The sequence below is a fragment of the Nicotiana sylvestris genome, chromosome 10 (assembly GCF_000393655.2).
Source record: "Nicotiana sylvestris chromosome 10, ASM39365v2, whole genome shotgun sequence".
NCBI classification, from domain to species: domain Eukaryota; kingdom Viridiplantae; phylum Streptophyta; class Magnoliopsida; order Solanales; family Solanaceae; genus Nicotiana; species Nicotiana sylvestris.
This window is the reverse complement of record NC_091066.1, coordinates 1,549,519-1,575,050: the sequence shown is the minus strand read 5'-3', so window position 1 is coordinate 1,575,050 and position 25,532 is coordinate 1,549,519. Positions and strand designations below refer to the sequence as shown.

Sequence of the window (25,532 nt, the reverse complement as noted above, 5' to 3'; positions counted from 1 at the left end):
TATGGATAGTCACTGAATTTCTATTTTATTGCACCAAAGTCACTAAGCTATTTTTGGTAACAAAAATATCACTTTGTCTAAGTATCATAAATTATTACTACTTTTATAACTAAAATGTTACTCAACTTTATCTAAGTATCATAGTTATTACTAAGGGGAAACAATTGAGACATTTAATTTCTATGATATTTAAGCAAAGTTGAGTACTGACCTTTTTTATTATAAAAAATAATTTAGTTACTTTAATATAATAAAATAAAAGTTGAATGAATTTTCATGAAATTACTCCTTTTTATAAAAGAGTTCAACTCCTCTCCTTATTCTAAATAGTTTTGATGAAAGCAACGATTTTTAATTTCATTATGACTTGGTTGTTTGGAAGAGCAATTAAAGAATGGTGGAATGGAAGGCAGTAAAAGAATATTCTTTCTTTTCCAATTGCTCCGTAAAGACAGATATTTAGAAAGGTTCTCAGGATTTCAAAAGAGTTTCATATTGGATTTAACACTACATATGATATTCCATTCTGGCCCTCACTAGCTCTTTGCTTGCTTGTACAAAGAGCATGCTCGAGGGGGCTGCTACGCTTACCGGGCACTTGCATTACCACCTGATCTTCACCATCGCTCCGCCCAGATCCTACACCTACCACGAACTTGAATCATCACATGGATGCTAAAGCAAGCTAACCCCCAAAACCTACAAAGAAAGCAGTTAGGCAACCTTCCATTGTTGTTGCTGGCCATTCGCTGTTTGTTGTTTCAGCAACCATCTTTTGATTCCAAAAACAAACATAAAAAATCAAAGTAAGTAACATTAATTGGTAAAAGAATCCTAAACCTAAAGTGATTAAAATTCTATCGAATCTTAGGTATAAAAATCCCAAACACTGACGACCCCACTGGCGACCAGCAGCAGCATCGGCTAACCCACCCCCAGCAGGTAAGACACCCCTATCTCTCCCCCTTCTCCTCCCCTACCCCAAACCTAATTGCGATGGTCATCTTCGGCGACTGCGTTGTAGAAAACCATTTTCCGCGACCTTTTTCTCCCTCCCCTTTCTTCTTTTTTTTACTTGTCAGCTAATCCCCCCGCCCCTGCTATTTCTTTCCTGATTTCCCTTCTCATTTTTTCTTTTTTTGTCCCTTCTTTTTCCCTTCCCTTTCTCCGTTTCTGTCTCTCCCTTTTCCCTGCTACTTTTGGGGCTTCACTAGTAGTAGCGATGAAAGCCCCCTACTTTTTAGTTTGTGGTATTTTGTGTTTTTTAGGGAAAATTTCTGAGTTATTGGAGACGAGCTAGATGCACGCGCACAAGCTAAGTAGAGCAGCCAGGGCGCGTGTCATCAAAGGGCGGTGGGAAGTTGGACGTGAACATGCAACAACATCGAGTACATCAAGTCAATCCTAGGTTCTATTCTCGGGAATTGGTACCTCCCATTTTCTTGTTTGTCTTTTTGGTGTTAGCTAAATTGTTGTCACTTTAGTTTTCATTAGTTCAATCATACTACTAGCGTTCCAGTTGTTATTTCTTTTCTTCTAGTTTGGTTCATTGCCCGTTGTGTGCTAGCAAGTCTTCTTTAGCCTATCGTAAGTGTAATGGCTGTAGTCTGGGATGGTAGAGTAAGGGCATATCCTCGGATGGGGCAGAGGGTGGGGCGAGGGGTGGGGCGAAGGCCGGGGGGTGGGACAGGAGGCAAGGGACGTAAGGGGTATAAGGGAGCCTATAGGTTGAGAACCGGGTCATGGAACATAAGTACACTGACGGGTAAATCCATAGAGTTGGCGAAGATCCTTCAGAAGAGGAAGATTAATATAGCGTATGTTTAGGAGACTAGGTGGGTAGGATCGAGGGCAAGAGATGTGGATGGGTATTATAAGTTGTGGTACTTTGGAGCCCTGAAGGGTAAGAATGGAGTGGGTATCGTGGTAGATAGGCATCTTAGAGAGTCCGTGGTAGAGGTAAGATTGGTGAATGATAGATTAATGACTATTAAGTTAGTGGTTGGTGAGTTTACCCTAAATGTTGTTAGTGCTTACACGCCGCAAGTGGGCTTGGATGAGGAGATTAAAAGGCACTTTGGGAAGGGGGTTGGATGATATTGTGCGTAATATTTTGCCCGGCGAGAGGTTATTCATATGAGGAGATTTTATTGGACATATTGGATTGTATGCATGTGGCTATAAGGAGGTGCATGGCGGCTTCAATTTTGGGGAGCGGAATGGAGGGGGAACTTCACTGTTGGACTTCGCCAAGGTATTTGAGTTGGTGATTGCGAACTCAAGTTTTCTGAAGTGGGAAGAGAATTTGGTTACTTTCCAAAGTACAGTGGTGAAGACTCATATTGACTACCTTCTCCTCAGGAGATGTGATAGAAGATTGTGCGAGGATTGAAAGGTTACCCTGGGTGAGACCTTCGCAACACATCATAGGCTTTTGGTGATGGACATTGGTATTATGATAATGAGGAAGAATAGGTCTATATGAGGACGTCCGAGGATCAGGTGGGGCGCCTTGACTAAGGATAAAGCTCAGGAGTTGGAAGGGAGGTTATCGGCTATGTGAGCTTGGAGGAGTAATGGGGACGCAAGCACTTTGTGGTCGACAATTGCGGACTGTATTAGGAAGGAGGCGAGAGAGGTGTTAGGGGTCTCTTCGGGCTACACTGGTGGCCACAAAGGAGACTGGTGGTGGAATGAAGTTGTCCATAATAAAGTGAAATTGAAGAAGGCGGCGTACCTATAGTTAGTAGGGAACACTACTGAGTAGGAAAGGTGAGCGGACAATGAGAGGTATAAGGTAGACATGAAGGAGGCGAAACTGGAAGTCAAGGAGGCTAAGACTGTGACTTTTGCTCATTTATACGAGGAACTGGGGGACAAAGGCGGGGAGAAGAAGTTATTTTGGTTGGCTAAGTCAAGAGAGAGGAGGGATCGAGATCTGAACCAAGTGAGGTGCGTCAAAAACGAGAACGACAAAGTTTTGATGGGGGAGGACCAGATTAAATGGAGATAGCAAACTTACTTTCATGAACTTCTAAATATAGAAGTAGATCGGGATATCATACTAGGTGAATTGGGCATTCCGAGAGTCTCTGTGACTTTAGGTATGGTAGGCACATTAAGGTTGAGGAGGTCATGAAGGCTATGCGTAAGATGAGTAGGGGAAGAGCTACCGGGCCAGGCAAAATTCTGGTTGAACTTTGGAGGTGTGTGGGTAGAGCAGGCTTTGAATAGCTGACTGGGTTGTTTATTATTATTTTCAAGATGAATAAGATGTCGGAGGAGTGGAGGTAAAGTACAATGGTTCTGTTGTACAAGAATAAAGGTGATATCCAGAGTTGTAACAATTATAGGGGTATCAAATTATTGAGTCATACCATGAAAGTTTGGGATAGGATGGTAGAAGTGAGGGTATGGAGGACGATGTTTATTTCAGGCAACCAGTTCGGGCTCATGTCGAGGCGTTCTACCATGGAAGCTATCCACCTTATTATGAGGATGGTGGAATAGTACAGGGATAGAAAGAAGGATTTGCACATGGTGTTTATTGATTTGGAGAAAGGGTGCGACAAGGTTCTTAAAGAGATTCTATGGAATTGCTTATAGGCGAAATGTGTATTGGTTGCCTACATTAGGATGATTAAAGACATGTATGATGGAGCTAAGACTCAGGTTAGGACAGTGAGAGGCAACTCTGAGCATTTTCTGGTTGTTATGGGGTTGCACCAAGGGTTTGCGCTCAACCCATTCCTTTTTTCCCTGGTGATGGATGCACTGACACACCATATTCAAGGGGAAGTGTCATGGTGTATGTTATTTGCTGATGACATAGTTCTGATTGATGAGACGATAGGCGATGTCAATGAGAGGCTGGGGGTTTGGAGACAGACCCTTGAGTCTAAGGGTTTCAAGTTAAGCAGAACTAAGACGGAATACCTAGAGTGCAAGTTCGGCGTCAAGCTGATGGAAGCGGTATTGGACGTGAAGCTTGACTCTCGAGTCATACCCAAGAGGGGTAGTTTCAATTACCTTGGGTCGGTTATTCAGGGAAATAGGAAGATCGGTGAGGATATAACACACCGCATAGGGTGGGATGGATGAAATGAAGGTTAGCGTCGGGAGTCCTGTGTGACAAGAAAGTGCCACCGATACTAAATAAGTTTTATAGAGCAGTAGTTGGGCCGGCCATGTTGTACGAGACTAAGTGTTGGCTAGTTAAGAAGCTACATGCCTACAAGATGAAAGTAGCAGAGATGAGGATGTTGAGGTGGATATGCGGACATACTAAGATGGGTAAGATTAGGAATGGAGATATTCGGGAGTAAGTGGACGTGGCCCCCATGAATGACAAGATACATGAAGCAAGGCTCAGATGGTTCGGGCATATTTAGAGGAGAAGCTCTAATGCCCCGGTGAGGAGGTGTGAGCAGCTGGCTTTGGTGGGTACGAGGAGAGATAGAGGGTGGCCCAAGAAGTATTGGAGAGAGGTAATCAGGCAGGACATGGCGCGACTTCAGATTATTGAGGACATAGCCCTTGATAGGGAGTTGTGGTGGTCGAACATTAAGGTTCTAGGTTAGGAGGTAGTTGTGAATATTTTTACGGTGCACCATAGTGAGGCTAGTCGGTTAGGATTTTGTCTTAGAATGCTAGTGGTTATCTACTGGTGCCAGACTTTATCAACTGGTTATTGTTGTACTTTCCATCTATTTCGTATTTCTTATGATGCTATTATTATTTTTATGGTTTTATTGATGGTACTAATATATCGTTTCTTTTTGTCTTCTTGAGCCGAGGGTCTTTTGAAAACAGCATCTCTGCGTTTCGGGGTAGCAGTAAGGCCTGTGTATACATTACCCTCCCGAGACTCCACTAGTGAAATTTCAGTGGGTCGTTGTTGTTGTAGTAGTAATAAGGTGATAATAATTTTCCATATTACTTGGTGCCAGATAGTCTATCTCATCATTTGGGAAAAGCATAAGGATATTGGAGTTGACCATTAATAGCCATAGTAATTAATGTTTTGACACTATCACTATGTTTGTTGTTGGGATGTTAAGGAACAATAATCTATCTATCTCGAGATCTTTTTATTGACACGATATTTAGTGTTTTCATTAATTCACATAGCATCAACTTGATGCATCGAGATTTTGTTATAGAAACGTGTTATCAATCTGTATAGTTATAAATTAAATAATAATCTTTCTAAAAACAGAAACAGAAAGTTAGTAGAAATTAAATTCCGAAAACAGTAAACTTCTTCAAAATAAATTATGAAAACTGTTGTAGGAACAAATCGAGCCCACTGAATACACAGTGTGTCCTTAAGGAAATTATTCCCCTCAAGTACCCGAAGTTTTAGAATATATCCTCCCAGGATAGAATAATTTAACTCACCAGTGTATCGGTACCTAAAACTCTGGTGATCGGCGAACCACTCGATGGTCGTAAAACACACTGGAATATTTTGTGCAGAAGAAGAAGAAGATTCAAAAAATTTAGTAAGTAAATATTCTGGGATTTGAAGGTCTATTTATAGCCAACTTGGTGATGTTTCTGAAGAGGTTTGCAACCTTTCAAAACAGTCATGGCTGTTGGAACAGGTGTGACCCTCTGAAGAAGTTTGCAACCTTTCAGAACAATCATGGCGGTTGGAACAGGTGTGACACTGTTTTGGAAATTTTTGTGGGAAATTTAAAAGGAATTTAAATTAATCCGGGAAAGAAAAACGGGCCGGACCGGACCGGGTAGCGGGTCATTGGTTATTTCGGATTGAATTTTCTTTAATAAATTTAATTAATTAATTAAATATTTGAAAAGAATTTTGTCCAAAAAGATTAATCAATCAATCGATCTTTGACAAATCCGAAGACGAGCGAGCGACGACGACGACGGTGCGAGGCTTGCCTTCTTCTTAGCTCTTTAAGAGCTAAAAGATGAGCTTCTCTATATAAACACCAAGACTTTCTTTTTTTTTACCAATGAGGGACAAAGTGTAATAGTGAACTCATTCAAAATTTCACTTCCCTCCATTTTTTCCCCCACCATTTTCCATTCACCCTTCTTTTGTTATTAAACAAAATCCAACAATCCCCCACATAAATGGGGAATGGCTATAAACATAAAGGAATGCACGGACGTGTGTGTGTTTACAAACAAGAATTGACTGCCTCTGGATAAGTAGGTTTCCCTTTGAACTTTCCGTAGTGAACTTATATCGGATATACTCGGTCAATCAATAGATATGATATCTTTGAACCGTCGAGCTTTGTTGTATACCTAGAAAACATAAGTCACACAATCAATCCTTTACCATCTATGGTTCTCACGGTTGTGTTCATTTCAGACATGAACACCGCCTGGTTTCATGAATGCTTAGAGAATGGGCCTTTACTTTCATTCTCCTTTAAGCGGCGGCTTACACTTCACACTCACATAGGTGATTCCTAAACGTGTAATCCTAAAGACACACTATCTGGTCATATCCTGCCAGACTTAGAAAATCATTAAAAAGTTTTAAGCTTTATTGACTCATCAAAAAGCCTTAATGCTTTACCTCGCTTTTTAACATTGTCTTCATCACGAGAATGGGTTGAGTTAGTTGACAATGTTGAACCGTCATTCATAACTTTGTTTGATCTCTTTGAACCTAGCTCTTGGGATCTCCAATCTGCTAGGTAGAGTTACCGCCATGATGACTTGTCCTAGGCCTTTAACCCCATTCCCTTTGATGATCTTTCAACCGCCTCTCTAGATAGGCCTTTTGTAAGTGGATCTGACATGTTTATCTCTTGACTTTATGTAGTCAATTGTGATAACACCACTAGAGAGTAGTTGTCTAACTGTATTGTGTCTCTGTCGAATATGACGAGCTTTCCCGCTGTACATAACGCTCCATGCCCTACCTATTGTTGCTTGACTATCACAATGTATACATATAGGTGCCAAAGGTTTGGGTCAAAATGGAACATCTTCCAAGAAATTCCGGAGCCATTCAGCTTCTTCATCGGCCTTATATAAAGCTATGAATTCAGATTCCATTGTAGAACGGGCGATGTAAGTTTGTTTGGATGATTTCCAAGATACTACTCCACCCCCAATTGTGAAAACATATCCACTCGTGGATTTAACTTCAGATGATCCGGTGATCCAATTTGCATCACTATATCCCTCGATCACAGAAGGATATTTGTTGTAATGCAAAGCATAATTTTGGGTATGTTTCAGATACCCCAAAACTCGTTTCATTGCCATCCAATGTATTTGATTGGGATTACTTGTAAATCGACTTAGTTTGCTAATAGCACATGCTATATCTGGTCGCGTACAATTCATGATATACATAGAACTTCCCAATACTCTTGCATAGTCTAGTTGTGAGTCACTTTCACCTTCATTCTTTTGAAATGCATAACTCGCGTCAATTGGAGTCTTGGCAATTTTGAAATCCAAATACTTGAACTTGTCAAGCACCTTTTCAATGTAGTGAGACTCTGATAATGTTAGACCTTGTGGAGTCTTGAGAATTCTGATTCCTAAGGTCACAACAGCAACTCCTAAGTCTTTCATGTCGAATTTGCTAGCTAACATGTGTTTTGTAGCATTTATATTTGTCATACTTTTGCTCGTCATCAACATATAAACAAACAATGACTTCATGACCTGGAGTGTTTTTAATGTAAACACATTTGTCACACTCTTTGATTTTAAATCCATTTGCTAACATTGTTTGGTCAAATTTTTCATGTCATTGTTTGGGTGCTTGTTTAAGTCCATAAAGCGACTTAACAAGTTTGCAAACTTTTTTTTCTTTACCAGGAACCACAAAACCCTCAGGTTGTTCCATGTAAATCTCTTCCTTTAATTCTCCATTTAAGAAAGTTGTTTTAACATCCATTTGATGGATTTCAAGACCATACACGGCCACTAGTGCCACTAACACCCTAATAGATGGTATCCTTGTTAATGGCGAGTAAGTGTCAAAGTAATCAGGGCCTTCCTTTTGTCAATAACCTTTGACAACAAGTCTTGCCTTATATTTGTTAATAGTGCCATCAACTTTAATTTTTCGTTTAAAGATCCATTTCGAACCTAAAGGCTTATTTCCAGGAGGAAGATCAACCAATTCTCATGTATGGTTATCCAAAATTGATTGAATTTCACTATTGACTGCCTCTTTCCAAAATGCTGAATTAGAAGACGACATAACTGCTTTAAAAGTTTGAGGATCATTTTCAAGCAAGGATGTCACAAAATCTGGTCCAAAGAAAGTAGATGTTCTTTGATGTTTTCTACGCCTTGGATCTTCTATACTTGGAATATTTTCCTTTGGTTCTTCCCGAGGTCGTTTAGGTCTTTCACTTAACGACTCGCTTTCAGTTTTATACGGATAGATGCTTTCAAAGAATTTAGCATTATCTGATTCCATTATCGTATTAACATGAATCTCGGGATTATCAGATTTATGAACCAGAAACCGACATGCTTTACTATTTGTAGCATATCCAATGAAAACACAATCTACTATTTTTGGTCCAATTCTAACCCTTTTAGGTAAAGGAACCTGTACCTTTGCTATACACCCCCACACTTTGAAATATTTCAAGTTGGGTTTTCTTCCTTTCCATTTTTCATATGAAATAGATTGCATTTTGTTGTGGGGGTACTTTGTTGAGTATTCGGTTAGCTGTGAGGATAGCTTCCCCCCACAAACTCTACGGTAATCCAGAACTTATTAATAAAGAATTTATCATTTCTTTTAATGTCCAATTTTTTCCTTCCGCAATTCCGTTGGATTGAGGTGTGTAAGGTGTAGTAGTTTGATGGATAATTCCATATTCCGAACATATTTCTGCAAACGGAGATTCATATTCTCCACATCTATTATGTTGTTGAGCCAACCACAAGAATTGTTGTTTGTGTCATGACAGAGCCAAAATTAATAAATGGTGAAGTTTTTAATCTTCAAACCAATCTGACACATTCAAAATTAATAAACGGTGAAGTTTTTAATCTTCAAACCGATTAACATCTGATACAACTAGATCTAATAAACAGTGAAGTTTTTAATCTTCAAGCCGATTAATATGTGACACAATCAAATTTAATAAACGATGAAGTTTTTAATCTTCAAACCGAAAAATAAATTGGAGTAGAATATCACTAAGATTTTAATCTCCAAACCGAATATAAAGTCACTTAGACTTTAATTTCCGACAAATGAGTAGAAAGTCACGAAAACTTTAATCTCAATAAACGAGTACAAAATCTCGCAGATTTTGATCTCGAAGCAGGAGTAGAAAATCACGAAGATTTTATTCTCCATCACGAGAATTTTAATTCCCTTTCCAAATGATTTTTCAACTAAACCATTTTAATACTTTAAACAGTTTGATCTCTTTCTCTAATCAAACATATATATATACATCTTTACATATATTATATTCATGATCTCAATAATACTTCTAGTATTACTGTAAGCCTAACTCATCTCCTGCAACCTTGAAAATAATCTTTCATATATTTTCATTCATTTTACCAAGTTGCATATCAACTGCCCGGATGTCGTTTGGTAAACAGAAAACGAATTTATTCTCTAGCCACATGTTATTCATAATCATCACAACATGCAAGTAACATATATTTTGAGATCATGATATAATAAGCTTCTATCCTAAGCTTTGCAGAGACTGAATTTCACAAATCACATAGGATAGAAAATTACTTAAAATGAATAGAGTAAAGAGAGTAAAATCCATTTGTTGACAATTTTATAATTCACTGGAGAAATCTTTAATTGCCTAAATACTGTGTTTGGATCATTGTAGAACGACAAAAACAAATTCATTGGATGAAACTTATTCGAACAACCACGACGTCAAGTCGTTGTAGTTATGTTATTATGCCAATCCAAAAGATTGCACTTGCTCGTAAAAAGGCATGGACCGTTTCTGCCTATTTTTTTTCCTCCATCAGCCATCCGAAAATAATTCTTATAATTTCCTTAAGATTGTTATCAATCTGTATTGCTGTAAATTAAATAATAATCTTTTTGAAAACAGAATCAGAAAGTTAGTAGAAATTAAATTCCGAAAACAGTAAACTTCTTCAAAATAAATTCTGAGAAACGTTTTAGGAACAAATCGAGCCCACTGAATACACAGTGTGTCCTTAAAGAAATTATTCTCCTCAAGTACCCGAGGTTTTGGAATATATCCTCCCAGGATAGAACGATTTAACTCACCAGTGTATCGGTACCTAAAACTCTGGTGATTGGCGAACCACTCGATGGTGGAATATTTTGTGCATAAGAAGAAGAAAATTCAGAAAATTTAGTAAGTAAATATTATGGGATTTGAAGGTATATTTATAGCCAACTTGGTGATGTTTCTGAAGAGGTTTGCAACCTTTCAGAACAATCATGGCTGTTGGAACAGGTGTGACCCTCTGAAGAAGTTTGCAACCTTTCAGAACAGTCATGGCTGTTGGAACAGGTGTGACACTGTTTTGGAAATTTTTGCGGGAAATTTAAAATGAATTTAAATTAATCCGGGAAAGAAAAACGGGCTGGACCGGACCGGGTAGCGGGTTATTGATTATTTCGGATTGAATTTTCTTTAATTAATTTAATTAATTAATTAAATACTTGAAAAGAATTTTATCCAAAAAGATTAATCAATCAATCTTTGACAACTCCAAATCCAAAGCCAAGCGACCGACAACGACACGAGACTTGCTTTCTTCTTAGCTCTTTAAGAGCTAAAAGATGAGCTTCTCTATATAAACACCAAGACTTTCTTTCTTTCTACCAATGAGGGACAAAGTGCTTTAGTGAATTCATTCAAAATTTCACTTCTCTCCATTTTTTTTCCCACAATTTTCCATTCGCCCTTCTTTTGTTATTAAACAAAATCCAACAAAATGTTGATTTAACGAAGCAAACCCAAAAGTTGGAATCTATAAATCTTGAAAATGCCGAATACTCGTCCAATGAGCGAAAGAATTACGCATAAAGATATCTCTCCACTATTTTCCTATGTTTTTTTTTCTTTATATTTTTCACTAATAAGAAAAGTTTTCTATTTGAAGATACTAGGAATAGTGACATTAGAAAATGCCTTTGCCGAGGAGAGGATAGAAGGGAAAGAGATTGAAAAAGAAATATAAATGATCAAATTAGGACAATAAAATATGTTTTTTCAATTAATAAATAAAAAAGAAGAAATAGGAAGCAATATGCTAAAAAGGTGAAAAAATAGAATATATTGAGAGATCGAAAAGAAAAAAGAAAAAGAATGTGGGGGGAGGTACACATTCGTTTATTTTACGTTGTAGATGATCGAAATTAAATATTTTTTTTAACATATTTGAAATGCGAGCTTAGATCTAAAAAAAATTATCCTTTCAAGCGAAATTAAGTAATTATTTGTAGAATTTTATATAGGAAGGAAAAGAAATCATATCCCACACTCATAATTGAACAAAAAAAAATTCAATATTAGAAACAAATTTACGATCATATTAGACTGACACATATTTTTAAAAGTTAAGGGCTCTTCTTATGGTTTAATAAAAGAAATACAAATAATATACTAGAGAAAATAACAAAAATGACCCTTAACAAGATTTATCTATTAGACTTAATAGGAACCGTGAAAAAAATATTTATATAGAAAACTATTAAAGTCATATTAAATCCAAAAACTGCAACATTAAAAATTGTGCCAACTATATAGCAGATCAAAAAAAGCAAAATTCACCAAAAATAACAAAAAATGCATAAACTTCACCTTCAAATGTGAAATATTTTCATTTGTTTTTCTTTTTTATGGTTCCTCTCAAATCTAATGGTTAGAGAATTAAACATAAGGGACCATTCCACAAAATTATAAACATAAGGGACCATTTTTGTCATTTTGGCCAATAAGTTACATATCCAACGATCTAATGTAACCTCCCGCGTACTTCCTCATACATTCAACTGTGCTCCGACGAACATTTTCACTTCTCAAATCTCGCCGCCGACGAGCTTCCGTCTGAAATCGGTTTGCTTCTTCTCTTAATCTTTCCTATTTCTTTTTTAGTCTTTTTCCTTTTCTTTCATTTCTTATTTTCTCCTTCATTCTGCTTCGTGAATTAACCTAACACTTGCTCTAATTGCTTTTCCCCAAGTTCGTGGTTTTAACTAGGGTTTAAACGAAAATCGCTTTTAGTTTTGGATTTTTTTTAAAAATTACTTAGTTCTTTCATTGTTTTTCTGACTTCTCTTTGTTAAAGAATTAAACTGGTGAAATCTGCTGTTAATTATGGTTGAATTGTTTGTTTAGATTACGACAATTACATTTTTTAAAGAAGTTATTTAGTATTAAAAATGGGTTTCAATTGCATATTCTGGCACGTACCATTTAAACTTCAAGCAAATTCAAAACATATACCAGATTTGGTTTGTGAATTTGCAGTAGATGAACAGGTTATTCGCGTCTTGATAATCTCCTCCACATTATATGCAATTATGCAAATAGTCGTACCTCTTTCTTTGTAGACTGTGTTTGGTCAAGTAAAGATCTTCCGGCGGCTTATAAAATCCACTAAATAAGTACAAATTATAGAGTTCGAGCCCAGTGAATCAAATATGTTCAATTATAGAGTTCGAGCCCAGTGAATCAAATATGTTCAATTATAGAGTTCGAGCCCAGTAAATCAAATATGTTCTCTTAGAATCCTAAATTCAAACCGATAATGTTTCAAATCCTGGATCCGTCTCTGCAGCCACTAGCCATGCTTTAAAGGAGCTCTATTTCTCCATATCAATTACCATGGCCATACTTGTCGTCTACTTTGGACAAAACTTAATACGTTGACTTCGCTGAGAAAAGGCCATCCTCACGTTCCTTCCTATTATCCTATCTGGTAATATGTGTTGAGCTTAGAAGCTATCTATCATCTACACAAAGCTGCTCATTTCCTCCATTTCCCAATTAATTCATCTTCTTCCTCATCAGTGCACCTTCTTCTAAGAGAAATATTCCATCCATGACTAGGCCAGTAATCTTCCACTTTAGCATATTTTTTTTTTCTTTTTTAAATTTAAATGCATTCACCCAGACTTTACCTCATGTGGTGGTGGGGGGTTCAGCCATGACCCCTACCTTGTATATTAACACAAAAGGAAGGTACAGTGGAGGAGGACATAACCCTAACCTCCAAGTCCTTAGATGGCTCTCTAGTTCACATCCTTACTAAAAGTTGTAATCCAGAAACCATAATCTACGATAGACAGTAGATTACCTCGATAGCAAGCAGCTAATATGGGAGGAATCCCGCCATTAACGATAGAACCTAGCTAAAGTAAATAAGGGAGACTCTCCCCTTAAAGCCATATACAATGCATGTGATTATTTACTATGCTGAAAATGGTGGGGAACTGAATCTTTGAGGGGTGTCTGGCCTAACCATCTCCCTTCCCAAAATAATGTTTTTTACCATCACCTACTTTGATGTAAATGTGTTCTAAGAACATACTCTATAAGTTTCTGATATATTTCCAATTCCCAATTCTGCTTAAAGTAACAATTCTTCAAAATGGGTTTCGAGTGTACGCCGACCTTGAAATTGTGATGTGGTTCTCTCTCTCTGAACTCTAATATTTGATTCGTTTTTACCTGTTCTCCAATTTTGCCCATGTTTTGTTGTTTATTTTGCATCTGGTACTTCTCTTATTTTTCCTTTCTTTACTTTATGTAGTTTGAGAAGTGACTTTGTCCTATTTTCTTGATGCTGCCTAGGTCAAGGTTAATGGTCATTAGCTCAGATCAGCTTTTCAGGTACACTGAAGAAATATTATGAATGCGGATACAGTGGTGGATAACATGTGGTAGAGAAAACTGGATGGTCTAAATCTAAAACTGGTCATAGGATTATCAATTAAATGAGAGTAAGATGTAAAAGGAAGTGGGAATTCCGTGGAGGCATTGACATTTCATTGACCCAGCAATGACATAAATAAAATTGCTGAATTCCTTAGTTTGTGTGTTTATTTTCATGAACTTCCATTTAATCAGCATTCATCATGATAAAATTGTCGTTCCTGTGAACTTTCTCCTGTTGCATCCATTACAAAATAATGTCCTTCACAGCTGGAAACACTTTTGATATGCGGGCTTTTGTTATCTATGGTAGCTAAGCTGCTACATGTTGCTTGTTAAAGTTTAAAGCTATATAGACTAGGATCGAAAAGATTATAGCCTTACGCTTAGTGTTTATCCAAATTTTCTGCTTGTAGCTATATATGAATCTGAAGAATCATATTTCAGACAATAAAATGTAATAGTTGAAACCTGTGAACCACTCAAACAATTCAATCAGGTTTGTGGTGTAGAGCAACTATGCATTCTCTAATATATGGTGTGGTATTTAATAAATCTTAATCTCCATTTTTCCACTTTGTATATCAGCTTCTCCGCACATTAATTGATTCGTTGTTTTACCATTATTAGGTTATCGTCAATCAGTGTTATAAATGGTCAACAATTGAACCGATGCCTGCTATGAAGGTTCAGATACTAATTTCTTCCATTTCATACTCTTCTTTCTACATGTTGTCAATGTCCTTTTAATCTGCAACGATATTATATTATGTGATATTAATATTGCATGCTATATACTTATCAACGAAAAAGAATTATATTGTGTGCTATACAAGTTACGGTTTTGGTTCTATATGTTTGAATCTTAACCATTTCTGCTCTCTCTTCATCTTTCATTTTATCAATGAAGCGAAATATCCAGATCTCTAAAGGAGAAGGGTTGGTGGGAGGCATTTGGGGAAGTTGGCCCGATCTGATATCTTACGAAATCAATAGTAAATCTACAGCTGCCATTCTCAAAAAATAGTAAATTGACAGCGGCTTTAGCAACTCCAGTAAAGCCAAAAGTCTAGCTAGTGGCTTGCATTTAAGTCTGAGTTCAGTTCCTATTGAGAATAACAGTGGAAATCTTTTACTTCATAAAGAAAACAGGAAATCTTTTATTTTGGAGGCATTATTTTTGAAGTATTCCTAGTGGATAATCTAGGAAACATAACTTTATTCTGAAGCTAATTAGTGTTTCCAGTGCAATATATTTTCGTTGCGGTTTTACTCCAAGTCAATCTGAAGCATTTTCAAATTAATTGAATTACATGTGAGTTGGTGATTCAGTAGCTTTTAGAACTTTATGTTTTTATTCTGCAAGCTGGTCTTCCGATTTTGTCATTTACTTTTGCCTCCATATTCCTTATTCCATGTTTGCGAAATGTGAAGAAGTGAGTTTGATGATATTAATTCTTTTCAATTTGAATATAAAGGGAATTGAGACCTCTAGGCTTTTATGTTATTTGCATCACCAGCTAATCTAGGCAAACATAGTGGATTTGTTTTCCTCGACTTCAATCCATGCACTACACCCTTCCGGTCCTGTGTAATGGTTCTATCTGTTTTGTCCCATTATAGTGCAAGCTTCGTGCATATAATATTAACCTGAGATGAAATAAAAGGTGTGGCCTAGTGGTCAGTAGGAGAACCATGAAGTCTTAGGTTCAAATCCGAGTGGAGGCAAAACTGAATGACCTCTTCCCCTTTGTTATATGGCATGTGCCCTGTATTTGCCCTCGACAGTGGTTGGTGGAACCATTTTTTGGGTTAAAATTTTATTTTACTTTTTATTTGATTGTTATTTTTGTTATTCTTTAATAACATATTGCAGCCAGAAAGATTCTCTTGTTGTAGTTAGATGCCCCCCCCCCCCCCCACACACACACAAACCCCTCTTTTTTTCATTTTTTTGCTTGTTGGGTTATCTTTTAGAAAAAAGTGGTTTTCTATGATATAGTTCTTCAGCTCCTTATTTATTGACATACATTAGAAAATGGGGAACGCTCTTGCTGATTCCAATCGTCTCAATCATTGATGGAAGAGATTACTTTTGAATGCAAATATAATTCTTGTTAATATGCCCCTTTTTTTTTTCTTGTTCTGGCCAGACTGCTGATCATGGTGGGATTGGGCACGTATTCAGCAAACTAACAAAGGAGATTGGAGATCCTGTTGACTTTGAACTTCCAGATTGGTTAAATAAATGGCAATCAATGCCCTATACCTTTATAAAGCGCAGTATCCTTCCATTTGATGGTCTTAATATTTGTTGCCTAGATATGCTTCACCGATGTATTAAATTCTCTTTCATATTGTGATAGTTTACTTCCTAAACGGACACTGTTCACTTCTATCAGTGTTCAAAATAGCGTGAAGCGAGGAAAAGCGACAACCTCCATTTCACGAAAAGCGAGAAGCGAGAAGCGAAGTGCCCGCTTTTTTGAAGTGAAGCGGAATTTTAAAAAAAAATAATTTAAAATATCAACTACATAACACATAAGAAAGGCAATAAGAACTAAGAATAAAAAATATATAATTTGGCAGAAATTTGGGAAGAAATCCGGGCAGATTATGGGCAGATTTTGGGCAGAAACGGGGCAGAAATTTTCTAGAAAAAATTCGCCAGCATTTCGGCGCTTTTTGGACATTTAGAAAGAAAAAGAAAAAGAAAAAGAAGAAGAAGAAGAAGATTGAATGAAAATAAAAACATACCTCTTGAGTCTTGAAACTGGAAAGTTGTCCTCTTTTTGTTGTAATGTTGAAGCCTTGAAGAAGAAGAAGAAAAACCCTAGCTAGTTTGTTGTAATGTTGAAGAAGAAGAAGAAAGACTTGTTGGTTTTTTGAGGAAGAAAGGGCTGCTTCAAAACCCTAGAACCTTGCTGCTGAAGAATGACAAAAACAGAATACGCTTTTGGGTCTTTTAAGTGAAACAGACACGGGTGGGCTTTTAATTTCAAGAAGCGACCGCTTCCAGCGCTTCTTCCGCTTCCATCGCTTCACGCTTTTAAGGTTGTAGCGCCCGCTTTATCGTACCTGCGTCGCTTCTACCACTGGAAGCGCTTGACCCTCCGCCTCGCTTCGCTTCTCGCTTAAAGCGAGAAAGCGAGCGCTTTTTTGAACACTGACTTCTACATATCTTGGATAAGATCTTTGTGCTTCATCTCATTTGTTTTTTAACTTATGTTTTCTATTTGACCTGCATAGTCCATTATCTTTGTGATCTTGCTTGAATCCTCCTCCTTTTCTCCTTCTGTTGGTATTAACTACTTGAAGATATATACCTTACTAAGAAGGTAAAGCGACGTGTGGAAGATGATGGTATATTTTGTTCCTGCAGCTCAACGGCAGAATCTTCTGCTGTGTGTGGCAAGGATTGTCTCTGTGGGTGAGGATGATTTAGATTAAGCTCCGCTTGCAGTCAGGAAATTGGAACAGTGTTACCTATATTTGTGGAAATAATCGGCTCGATGACTTGGTTCATAAATTCTTTAATTAGAGTTCTCAATGGTTCTTTAGCTGACAGCGTCCTGCTGTTACATGCATTTTATTTCCACTTAAATCTTTGTGAATATAGTGTATATAGCATGTTTTAGACTCTTAGCATTTTTGGCATGTAAACTAGTGACATTTTCTGCTGATATCCGTGTGGTACTGTTTTGCTTGTCCATGATTTCTCTGGTGTAATTTCTATTCAGCATACTTAAAGGAGGCAACGGAAAAAGGTTAGGTTGGTCCTTTTTTTTGGGTTTATCTTCTTACTCTTTTTGAAGGGGAGTGGACCATTAAATAGTGGCTACGGGGAAAGTGGAAAGGGGGAGGACTTTTGATGGGATTGGAACCATGCGCCTAAGTGTTGCAACCATTGCTCTGCAACTCCGATCCCGGGTTAGGTTGTTTAGTTTAGCTCATGTGGCTAGTCTACCATTCATTTTCTTTCGTTTAGTTCTTATGTGTATTTATTTATTTTTGGTTTAACTTTTGTAAGGTTCTATATCTCTTTGGCAGTTTTTATTCTAGATGATTGATATGTTTTGTTAATTGGAAGGATGAGTGGCTTAAAGATTTTATTTCAGCATTTTTATGACATTTGAAACAGCTTTAGAGAAGTGTGGTTTTCAGACTTTTCTTTAATCTTACAGCATGCTGATGTCTAGCTGCTCCTCGGGATGTAAATGTGGGAGTTCTTGTCTGAATAAGCCATTCCATCAACGTCCTGTGAAGAAGATGAAATTAGTGAAGGTAGACACTGAAGAACTTCGAGCAGCTTCAGATATTTGAACAAATATCACTTAAAGGATGCATGTTGACTGCTTAGTTGTTTTTAACTTCTGTGGAAGAGTCATATATCATCTTTAGAAAACTGAGACTGAAAAACTTCCAATAGAGCCTTGATATTTTGCCATTTTTCAAGAGTCTATTCATTTGTTGACCTTGAGCTGTGGTTTTGACCTAGACTTTTTTTTTTTTTGGTAATTAAACTTTATTTCCACGTAAATATGTACAAGTATATCTCCTAAGTTTGGACATGCATCCCCAAACTTAGTAACATCTCTTCCTCAATGCCTACTCTAAGGATAATAGTTGAGCTTTTGCAGACTATTCCTCAATCTACTATGACTATGACCTATACAATGAATGTCTCTAACTATTTGTCTAGTAATATCTTCACTGCTTCTCTTAATCTTCTGAAAGATCCTTCTGTTCCTTTCCAGCCATATGTGATACACTGCTCCAGTCATACGCAGCCTGTACAACATGGTTTTGGATCCATTGCCTTTCACCTGTTCTATTGCCCATTTGATCTCCTCATCCATCCTTTTGGTTCTCGATTGATATCCATCCATTTTAGTAATCTTCTCCAAACATCTTCGGAGAAAGAGCAAGTAAAGAAGATACAGTTGTGACTTTCCATCTCATGCTCACACACTGGACATTCGTGACTTACTTGCATTCCCCATCTTATCAGTCTATCTTTTGTATATAAACTCCCTTGTACTGCTAGATACATAATAAATTTCCATTTTGGACAGCTTCTGTTATTGCACAGCAATCGACTCCAGCTCACCTCAGAAATTCCCCTCTTAGTTGCTTATACATTCCTCTAATGGAGAATGAATTAGTTTGCATTACCCTTCCCGTGTCCAAACCTGCTTCAGTCAAGTATTTCCCAGCTTGTAGTATCTTCCTTACAATCCAAGAAGCTTGCTTTGCATCAACTTCCCATGGTTCCCTTCCTTTTATATAGTTGCATGCACCCATTTGATCCATAGTTTATCCTTTTCCTTGCCCAAGTTCCATAGATGTTTCAGCAGAGCTGGCCTATTCCATGTATTGAGGTCTGTGACATTCAGTCCTCCCTTAGTTTTACTCCTTGTATTTTTCCATTCAATCTTTGTCATATGTGATTATTCCTAAATGATTCTTGGCTGATGTGGGTTATATGTTGATTGTATTGTGTCAAACTCAATATATATTTGTCAATTTGACACTGGTAGATAATTTCTATTTTTGTTGGCAAAAATAGATTGGAATAAGGTAAAAAGATTATAACTTTGGGAGGAAAATCCGTACTCATTGATATATGTTTCTTTCCCATCTTTTTTGAGAATGATGTTTGTTTTAACATCTAATGACTGGTATTAGTATACGTAAAGTTATTCTATTATCAAAACTGTATGATATATTACCGGAGTATTAAAAATATTATGGACTATAAATAATCATCCTAGTGAGTCATGCTGCATAGTTGCTCAATCACGTGTTCGTAGTACTTATAGTGGGCGTTTGTGTACACATTACCCTCCCTAGACTCCACGGTGTGGGATAATATTGGGTATGTTGTTGTTGTCGGACATAAGAATTGTAAAATTCCAAAAAATAAAGTGGAAAAAAATTTTCAAGTGAAAATGATATTTGAAAATTAGAGTTGTGTTTGGACATGAATATAATTTTGGGTTGTTTTTGAAGTTTTGTGAGTGATCCGAGTGAAAATTTTGAAAAACAGCTTTTTGGAGTTCTTAAAATTTTCGAAAAATTTCAAAATTCATCATCAACAACAACAACAACAACCCAGTATAATCCCACTTAGTGGGGTCTGGGGAGGGTAGTGTGTACGCAGACCTTACCCCTACCCCTACCCTGGGGTAGAGAGGATGTTTCCAAATAGACCCCCGACATCCTTCCCTCCAAGAACTTCCCACCTTGCTCTTGGGGAGACTCGAACTCAAAACCTCTCGGTTGGAAGTGGGGGTTGCTTACCATCAGAGCAACCCATCTTGTCTACCAAAATTTCAAAATTCATCTTCAAGTGAAAATTTGAAATTTTATGGCCAAACACTGATTTTGAAAGAAAAAAAAAATTCTTATGTCCAAAGAGCTCATAGTCTATTAAGTCTTGTAAATGCTTCATCATGCCTAGTTTCTTTCTATTCCTTTCTTGTTAGCTGCTTCACCAAGTAAAGAAGCTCTTCAGTTCCCCATTTCGGTTTTCATCAAGTGTTTTCTGGCTAGTAGTGAAGGAAGAATGACTAGAAGTTTCACCAATGTTCTTGGTTGTGGTTTATTTGGTTAAGGATTGCTGAATTATCCTCGTTTCCCTTATTCCTTCGTCTAGTTTTTCTTTTTCTTAAGTTTGTCTACTGCCATTTTATGACCAGAGAAATACTACCTAAAATTAGTTGCCAAGAGAGTTACAGCTTTCCTGTCATTAGTATCCTGCCAATCATTCCACGACTTTCTTTGACTAAAGCAGTAAATACCATTTTCAACCTGGTCTCCCAAACTGGGACCCTAATCATGAGTGAATAAATCGATGTTAAACCCTGCATAGATGCACTAGAATTGTGTGATGATTTCTAGAGAATTTATGTTGACCAGTCCTAGAGTTCTTACATTTAAAAAGAAAGAGAGAAAAGAAAGGACGTCCAGAGGAGGCATATCAAGTGTTGCTTATATTATCTGTTTATTGTGCCATTTTGTGTCAGTCGCTTATTTGAAAGAGATTAGAAACATTTCACTTTTTTCACTTTACATTCTTTTGAAAACCGTAGAACGATCTTAGTCTTATTCAATTTGTGGTCATTATATAAATGGTGGGTCAAGTTTGTTGACATGTAACTTGCAGACCGAGAAATGTGGCTCTGGGATTGTGGCAGATGAAGATATCAAGCAAGGAGAGTTTGTCATAGAGTATGTTGGAGAAGGTGAAGTTCTTTAACTTTTTGCTCTTATTTTACTGAAGAACAATTTATGTTTTGTGCATTCTGAACTTCATATAGCAAGGAAATATGCTTGCTACTGCAGTTATTGATGACAAAACATGTGAAGAGAGACTTTGGAAAATGAAGCACAGCGGGGAAACGAACTTTTACTTGTGTGAAATCAACCGGGATATGGTGATTGATGCCACTTACAAGGGCAACAAATCCCGATACATTAATCATAGTTGTAGTCCAAATACTGAGATGCAGAAATGGTACAGAAATAGCTTAGTAATTAATCATACTTGTGTATTCTCAACCCCCATTCCTAGAGATTCAACTCTATATTGCATTTCATTTCCCTGCCCGGCGTTTTTAGGATGAATGATGGTGAAACAAGAATTGGCATATTTGCGGCACGGGACATTAAAAGGGGCGAGCATCTGGCCTACGATTACCAGTATGAGGCTGCACTTCGATTTTACTTATTTTTCTTCCACTTGTGAGGTCTGCAGTGTGTTATTCTTCTGAGAGTTTAAATACTTATAAAAAGAAAACCTTCTCAGAATGTGGATTGCCTATTTGAATCTAACAATTGTAGCAGGTTCGTTCAATTTGGTGCAGATCAAGATTGCCACTGTGGTGCTGCAGGATGTAGGCGAAAGCTGGGCATTAAACCTAACAAGCCAAAACTCCCTGCTTCAGATGCTGCATTAAAGATAGTGGCACGTCAGGTGGCTGCTACATCTCCGAAACTGAAAGCGCTTCTATGCATGAATCATGTATGTACCTCTTACTATATCTATAACTTGAAAAGATATGGAAACATTTGTGTTGTTCTTGATGAGTTTCTGTAATTTGGCTTGGAAAGTTTTGCTAATTTAAAAAAAAAAAATTGACTGGGGGAATTTCTTGACTAGATACTTAATTCCATGTATGATAACTTATCTTTGCTGGTTTCCTTTGGTTCAAAACAGAGATGGCTAATGTAGTTTTATATATCCATTTACCATCCTTTAATTTCTGTGTTTTGATCGAAAGTAGAGGACAAGTTATCCTAAATTACTATCTAAAAGAAGTATCGCCCTTCAATCTCTTTGGCCAGTTGAACAGACCCGTGGAAGAACCCTACTCTTGATGCCTAATAACGAAGCCATGAATATCAAACTTCCCATCCATATGACATGATTTATAATGATATTGAAATGTCAAAAATACTTATTCTAGGAGGAAAGCTAGGATCATGAGGGCTGAATGTATGTGTCTGTTTGTCTGTGATTGTTTTGGGGGGGGGGGGCTGCCTGATGGTTCATGAAGTGTGTTCTGAGTTGGATGATCTGGATGGTCTCGTTTTGCTTGTAGAGGTCAGTATCCTCGCTAGACTCGGATTTATGAGCCATTACTGAGTTAAGATTGTAGATATGTGGCTCAGTGTTACAAGATTAGATGATGAAGGGAGACAGGTTCTTGGGAAACACGATCTATAGCTTCACCCGTCAGGATGTGATTTTGGCATTTTTAGTCCGTAACTCTTAGTTATCTAGTCATCTCATATGTGAAATAATGAAAAGAAACAAGATTGTTTTGATATTTGGTACATATATGTATTTTCAAATGTTATAGCTAATTATTTCTTACCTTTGTATTTGTGTCTCTGCTTTGCTTCCCTTCTTTTTTCTATGACGGTGGTGTCTGGTACAACTTGCGCACACCTCGACTATTCCACCGGGTATCTGCTATCTCTGATCAGTAACTCTACCCACCAAGGCTTAGGCAGATTGGAAGAAATCACCTAGTACCCCCCGTTATTTTCATTATGTCAAAAGGATCAAAGGAGTTGCATGTGTTATGTTCCCTAAATGGGAAACTTTAAAGGAAAGTAATAAATCCTTCAAATCTATGTAATATAAAACATATTGTTTTATGTTTCCATAGCTATGTGCTTGAATCTTGAACATTTTGCTTTTCCAATAAAGGACTTGATAACATTCTTACTTTTGTACCAGGTTTATCAAACTGGAGCTCCTTTAATAGGTAGGCTGCTCTGTGTTTTGCAACTTATATGATCTCTGCATTAGTGATTTTAGCTTCTCTTCTATTTAACTTGGATCTCCCTATTTAGGATGTTTGGGTTATGATTCTGACATAAAAATGAGGCGGCCTCATAATTGCATTGGTCAAGTTATACGAATAATTCGTTATCTTGACAGGAGGTATGTGATTACTCTTGCATATTTGTTTTACCATGGAGTTTTACTATTTTGCAATTTATACTAGAGTATAAGGGGTGTTAGAATGTTCCACATTGATTTCGGGAGTGGGTTGTTTTCTTCTTATTTTGGACAATTCTCACTTGTTGAGCTAGCTTTTGATGTTAAGTTAGGCCCAAATTTCATTTATTTAACATGGTGTCAAAGTCAGATCCATCCCTATTGTTGAATTTACAATCCTAGGAACTTTCTCACAGGAAACTCTTTCTACAGTGGCCCATTATTCTTTTGTTTTCTTTCTTTTGCTTGTTCAAGTTTTACTTTTTCCAGACCCACTGCTTAAGGGACTCTTGAATTTGCTATGCTTCTCAGGTCCTTTGGAATTGTAAAACAGTTTGATGCCATCACCAAGAAACATTTGGTAAGGGAGCTGTGAATTTTTGTTGTGTAATGGACTTGGTTAGATCTGAAGATATTTTTTGTCCTCCCAATCCCCTAACAGATCATGTTTGAAGATGGCGGTGTTGAGTACTTTGACCTGTCAAAAGAAGATTGGGAGTTCTGTAACTTTCTTGTGTAATCAGGTAAGCCAACTCTTGTAATTATTACATGTCCGAACTCTTTGCTTCAAGTTCTGCTTCATTTACTGTTTAATTATTGCAGTGGAAATTACCCAAAAAATTGATGTTATTTTGATTGCTCCTCTCTAAGAGTGGTGTTCATGTGATGTTAGTAAGAGGAATATACTAATTAAGTCACTGAGAGTCGGTCGTGAAGCATTTACAGGAGTACACTTGAAGCTGGAAGAAAGTCTTTGATTTTACTGCGGTTAGTCTCTATTTAAAGAACGATCCATTTAAAGAATAACTAATCATATAAAGTTGAGTTCTAAAGTAGTCACATGGCTTCCCCAACCGCTTCTCCCAAGAGAAGCAGAAGAGAAAAAGGTGGGGCCAGGATGTGAAGTGGCATTTTATATCTCCTTGGCCTTTACCTTCTCATCAAAATTTGTTTGTAATTTCGTGTCCAAGTCCAATCACAAACTCTAACACATGCTAATAGGGATCAAACTCCAAATACATGTAATATTAAATTTCTTTCACTTACCTGTACTCTGCAGCTCTGCCTATGTAAACCAGTCAATGCAGGAAGATATACTTTGAGAAAAGGCATCACCCGCTCATTTTTTCAGAACTTTAGACATAGAGCGATCAGTTAATATGTGCTTTCCTCTTCTGGACTATTTCAAGCTGCCTCTTGACAAGTGTGGAATCAGAAAACAGTCAAACACAGTCATGCTGGCTTCTTGACCTCTAAACTTGTTTCCTGGTGAATAATGAATCTTCTCATAGATAAAAACCAACCATCTAGTCTGTGGAATCATCTTTGCAAAAGCCTAGTGACATTCTGATTATCAGTAATCTTATCACGTCCCTTCAGTGGCTTTCCAGAACCAATGTTTGTACAGAAGTCAGCATTATCCAGCAGTGGTGTCGAAACAAGGGAAAGCTAATAGATTGAAGGCTAATAAGGAGTGAATAGTTGGAATGTCTATAATTTGTCTACAGAAGTACTAAACTTTGTTCAATTAGGATAACCTTTTGTTTCTTTGCCAGATTATGTTCGTCCTTAATTTATTATCCCAAAGAGAGCTTTACAGGATTATTGGCTTAACTATTGTTGTGCAGGTAGCACTCAGGATACGAGATACACATGATCCAACCTCTGTAAGGATAAAGGATATGTGGTTATGTCCAGATCCAAGACTTTGAAATAACCTTTGGCATTTATGTTGTACCTAATGTGTAAGTTCCATTTTACATTTTTTCATCAATAAAGCTGCAATTTCTGATGATTTTTTTCTATTGTAAGCATGAAACCAAAAATAGGAAACATTCTTTACAATGTAGCTCAGCAAATGCACATATAGTGACCTTGTATCATAAGCAATTCTTTTAGCTGTCTCATTAATCGTGCTTATTTTCAATCTTAAAAGTTTCTGTAATTGGTTTCACCACTATGGGGAATTTTCTACCCACTTATGTACTTCCAAGCTAGAGTTGCTATGCATCATGAACATGTTGACCTTCAAGCATGTATTGTTTCAAGAGTTTTGACTTCTTTATAGTAGCTGTATAAAAGAATTTTTACGCTATTAGGTAGTAATATCGAAGATAACTACAAGTAACTCTGAACTAAATGTAAGTAGT

General features: G+C 37.1%; 1 protein-coding gene across 4 annotated transcripts; it reads left to right on the top strand.

The window, feature by feature from the left end:
• Window positions 1-11,945: 11,945 nt before the first annotated feature.
• LOC104236976 (histone-lysine N-methyltransferase ASHH3-like) lies at window positions 11,946-25,289 on the top strand. Of its 4 annotated transcripts, none has more exons than XM_009791033.2 (15): window positions 11,946-12,047; window positions 13,788-13,826; window positions 14,499-14,555; window positions 16,022-16,151; window positions 17,187-17,298; window positions 18,053-18,152; window positions 21,037-21,115; window positions 21,216-21,387; window positions 21,492-21,572; window positions 21,717-21,894; window positions 23,119-23,146; window positions 23,235-23,325; window positions 23,695-23,743; window positions 23,825-23,906; window positions 25,011-25,289. In XM_009791033.2, exons 3-14 carry the CDS (start codon window positions 14,541-14,543, stop codon window positions 23,900-23,902), a joined length of 1,113 nt encoding a protein of 370 aa, XP_009789335.1. In that variant the 5' UTR covers window positions 11,946-12,047; window positions 13,788-13,826; window positions 14,499-14,540; the 3' UTR covers window positions 23,903-23,906; window positions 25,011-25,289. The 4 variants fall into 4 exon arrangements, with proteins under 4 accessions (XP_009789335.1, XP_070016243.1, XP_070016245.1 ...); XM_070160142.1 differs by lacking the exon at window positions 25,011-25,289 and adding an exon at window positions 23,986-24,163; XM_070160143.1 differs by having other exon boundaries at window positions 11,954-12,047; window positions 13,747-13,826.
• The last annotated feature ends 243 nt before the right edge of the window (window positions 25,290-25,532 follow it).